The sequence below is a fragment of the Meleagris gallopavo genome, chromosome 17 (genome assembly GCF_905368555.1).
Source record: "Meleagris gallopavo chromosome 17, MGAL_WU_HG_1.1, whole genome shotgun sequence".
Classification (NCBI taxonomy): domain Eukaryota; kingdom Metazoa; phylum Chordata; class Aves; order Galliformes; family Phasianidae; genus Meleagris; species Meleagris gallopavo.
In genome coordinates, this window is record NC_139420.1 from 6,006,788 (window position 1) to 6,011,080 (window position 4,293).

The 4,293-nt window shown below is 40.7% G+C and overlaps 1 protein-coding gene across 1 annotated transcript; it reads right to left on the bottom strand.

Annotated features, from left to right (window-relative positions):
- Positions 1–7: 7 nt before the first annotated feature.
- Positions 8–3,867, bottom strand: VPS29 (VPS29 retromer complex component; the record flags this gene model as incomplete). Its single annotated transcript, XM_085238824.1, is given in 5 exon segments — positions 8–1,018; positions 1,332–1,567; positions 2,046–2,237; positions 3,794–3,813; positions 3,816–3,867. Coding segments are annotated over 5 exon segments (618 nt in total), but the record flags the coding sequence as incomplete, so codon positions are not given.
- Between the last annotated feature and the right edge of the window lie 426 nt (positions 3,868–4,293).

Sequence of the window (4,293 nt, forward strand, 5' to 3'; positions counted from 1 at the left end):
GCCACCATTCTAAATTCTAGATGTTGTGCAGAGACAACTTTATTTATATTGGAAAATCAGCAGTCATAAGAAGCAAGAGCTGTTAAAATACATTCAGTTCCCTGCAGGTACCTGGGACTAGGAGAGACAAAAGCTCCAGTCTTCCTGAACAACCAACTTCTTAGCCTTCAGCAGCATTACAAGTGCTGTATGGAATTACATTATTTAAAACCTTTTTACACAAAGCAAAGAGGGTAGATGTAATATCAAATATAGGCCATAAATAAAGGAAAGCTCATCACTGTTCACAGATTTAATGAGACAGTCATTCATTAAAGCACAGCAGTGCTCTGAGTAATAAAAAGACTCAGGTTCAGCTTTCTACAGTGAAATTACTACTCCAAGGTATGTGTTCATTCCAATTTTTTTCAAAAACATATCCAATTAAAGGACTGCATTATACTGAATGAGAAATCCAAATCTCAAATGGATTTTGAAGCAAACCAAACACGCCTCCAAGGGGCCTTGCTATTTTTTTCAAGCCTTTTACAGTCCTCTTTTTGAAAGCTCCATGCACTGTTCTGGTGACATCTGATAAGCATTACCAAATGAAAATACTGGCAGACATCTCAAAACCAAGTGCAACTGTTGCATTTTCTTCAACAGTTCGTAAAGCCTTGTTTTTCTATGAAGGGAAATTTATGACAACATGAAAGAACTGTACTTCAACAGTTAGTGAAATATTTTACAAATCAATTCATACAGAGAAAAGAAGAAAACAATATTTTAAAGTTATTACCAAGAAATTACACTGCTAAGCTGTTAAACATTAAGTGTAGTTCTGTAAACTAGTAAGGAAGGATTGTAGTAACATGCAGTTCTGGAATGAGACAGTAAAAATACCACACGAGCAAATATCTTCTAAGATTTTTTGTACTCAATTCTTTCTACTTTCACATCATCTCCAATTAGCTGATAGACGTACGTAACTACTGTAGAAGCCTGGATATCCATCAGCACAAACGACGGAATGATGTTGCTAGAAAGAAGGAAAAAAAAGTCATGTGAATTGAGAGTGTGTATATAATAACCTTAATGGCATTTCACTGTCAGACTTCTTAGCAAGAATCACTCCTGAGAAAAACTGATTTGAGTTTTGTAAGCACAATACATCAGATCTGAAGCTTTAAGGATTTCAGTCATCTGTTTCAGTCCAGGAGCCTCAGCAAGGACGACGAGTTGTCCTCTACTAAAGGTTACATTTTTCAATGTTGGGCAAATCTCAACCTTAATAAGTTTAGTTTTCTTATCAAAAAGAAATATCCCACAGCTGTTTCTCATGCTTTACTTACTTCTCCAAGGCATGATAAGCTCCTGTAGCTGATCCTGGATTGATATAGAACTTGTTTTCATGTTCAAACGCCTCAAATTTGTGTGTATGTCCTGAAATGAGGATGTCCACATCAAACTGCCTCTGTAATAGGGCCAGGCTGGCCATATCACCCCAAGGAATAACCTGGTGGCCGTGAATCAGACCAATTTTGAACTGTCCAACAGTTACAACTTTCTGTTCAGGATAATTCAGGTTCTAAAAATCAAAAGTAAAAAAAAAAGAAAAGCAAAATAAGCTAATTAAGCCCTACAAAGTGATTAGATGTACAGATTTGTCTATACCAAAAAAAAAAAAAAAAAAAAGAGCACTAGATGAAACCTAAAAGTCAGGCTGATTGGTTCTGCTGCCCCAGAGTGGGAGCCACGCTGCTGCTTTTATAAGCACTGTCAAGAGTTTGATAAAGATGCCAGGAATTTCAGAGAGATGACAATAAGAGGTGCTGGTTGGTAGTCTTAGCCTTAGCTCAGTGCCCAATTCAGTTTTAATCACACTGACCACCAGACTGACTGTGCAATTCGTATTAATTGGAACCCTTTTACTCAGTTTACTTTTCACTCTTAGCACTAAATAAGCTCAGACTGCCCACTTTTTTACTTAAAAGTACAAGTAACTCAACCACTGCCTTGAACGAAAGCCGAACACAAAACACCACTACCAAAAGAGGTCACTATACCTCATCGAAGTCCCCTCTGACAACGTGAACATCCCCAGCCAGGGTCTTGAGGTAGTCATAAGTGTCCTTGGTGCAGAGGTTTCCCGTGCAGAGGATGTGCTGGATCTTCCCTGGAACCAGCAACTTTTTGAACTTGGCTGGGAGGCTGTTGCATCGATGTGGAATGTGAAGGTCTCCTAACACTAACACCAACTGAACAGGTGTCATGACAGGGAAGAAAAACCATTACAGATACTTAAGATGAGAATTATTAGGTAACAAAAAGCACCACAATGTCTTCTTCTGTTTCCCAATTGTATTTTGATATAAAAGCTACTAAAATAAGAATTAAATAAAGGAATATTTCCATATTTCAGTGAAAACAGGGACCCTTACTAATACTGAATGCTACCAAGAGGAAAGCCTTACAAACCTCCACGGAGGTTTTGTGATTTTGTTGCTGAAAGTCATTGCAAGGTATAACAGAAGAACTGCATTAGTACTTGATGTGACTTAGACAAAATTGGGAACTATCATAAGCTGTCCCACCTCCTTTTTCCCCTTAAACTAGAAAGTATATAGGACATCTGTACCAGATGCTCTCAAGCACAGACTTGGCTGAACTGTGGCCACATCCCTTTAAAACTCCTTTCTACTTTAGTTAATGTCATTATTCTAATAAAAAATAACATGGTAATAACAAATAGCAAATTTGTCACGTGTTAATAGTTAACCAGAACAGGAAGCTTGTTCTGAACACATATTGTAGGACAGTGAGACTAACAAAATAAAGAGGAAAAAAAAAAAAGCACAAATCCCCTGAGAACACTGCAGACAAGGTAACCTGGACTACTGCATCCAGTGTTTTCGTTACCAGGTCTATATATTTGGAGCTTCAGTTCTACAGATGCAATGAGAACATAAATTTAACGGGGGACTTAAAAATTACACAACCAGATTAAGATGTAAAATGTTAAACTATGGTCTTAAGTCTGCTAATAGAGAAAATAATTAATGCAAGCAAAGTAGCAATAAATTAATTTTGCAAGAAGGGCATGAAAAGCTCTATGCAACATGGGGCGTAATGCTACTACACTGAACCCACTGGATTTAGAGATGGTCACCCCCACTAACTTGATAAGAATCTCCTTATTAACTGAGTTTATCTTCCAATTAAAAAGCTTTGTTAGTAAGCCAGTTCCTAAAAGCTTATCTTCTAGTCCTAAACTGACAGCCACCAGATCTGTTTGTAAATAGACACAGTCTGTATACATAGATATATCTATGTATGCAGCAGTAACCACATTTACTTTCTTTAATACTTGCTTTTACCTTACATTTTTAGGCCATGCAGCTGTCATTATGTTAGCAGCCACCCAAAGAGGCAAAGAGGACTCGGGTGGCTGTAGGAATCTTTTTCCCCTATTTTTAATTGAAAATGTTTCATTGCTGATTAAAGTGGCACTAAACAGATGCACTCACTGATGGTTAAAGGTCTGGGCCACGGAATAGCAGCTCTGCATTTGATGTCTCATCAAACTACTGCCACTTCCACAAAACCCCAACAAAACTCAAAGACCTTTTCCTGTGAACAGGCAGGCCCCAAATTTTCCCCAAACCACATCTGAGCTCCTGCTAATTAAAAAGAACAACTCCGTAGGCTCCATCCACAAAACCTAGAAGCATCAAAGCGTGTTACATCCAGAGCTGAGGGGATGTGAGCAGTGGCCCCGGCCCCACCGCAGCCCCAGCGCCGGGACGGAACTTACTCTGTGCCCGGCCTGAGCGGGTGGAGGAGTTGATTGCAGACAGGGGAATGGGAAACAGGGCGAGGCGTGATCAATGTTAAACCAAGGAAAGCAACAGAAAAGAAAACAGAGCCAAATGAATAGGCAAATCATAATTAATGAATTGTCGATGTTATGAAAGCAGCGTCAAACGGTAAAAAATAAAATTCAACAACAACAACAGCAACACACGGTTCCCTGTGCGCGGCCCTCGCTGCTCTCCACCCACAGCACCCGCTGCTCCCTCCCTGCTCCATCTTCCTCGGTTCGGCCACAGACGGATTTTTAGGCGCCGACCGACAAAAAGCGGGGCCTCCTCCCGGCCGCCTGAAGGTGACGCGGGAGCACCTCAGGAGCATCGCAGCCCAAGGGCGAGACCCGGCGCCCCGCTCACCATCCTGCTCGGCAGCGCACCGCCCGATGAAGCCGCTACCGGAAGTCAAGCAGCCTCTCCCGGAAGTCAGGCGGCTTCTACCGGAAGT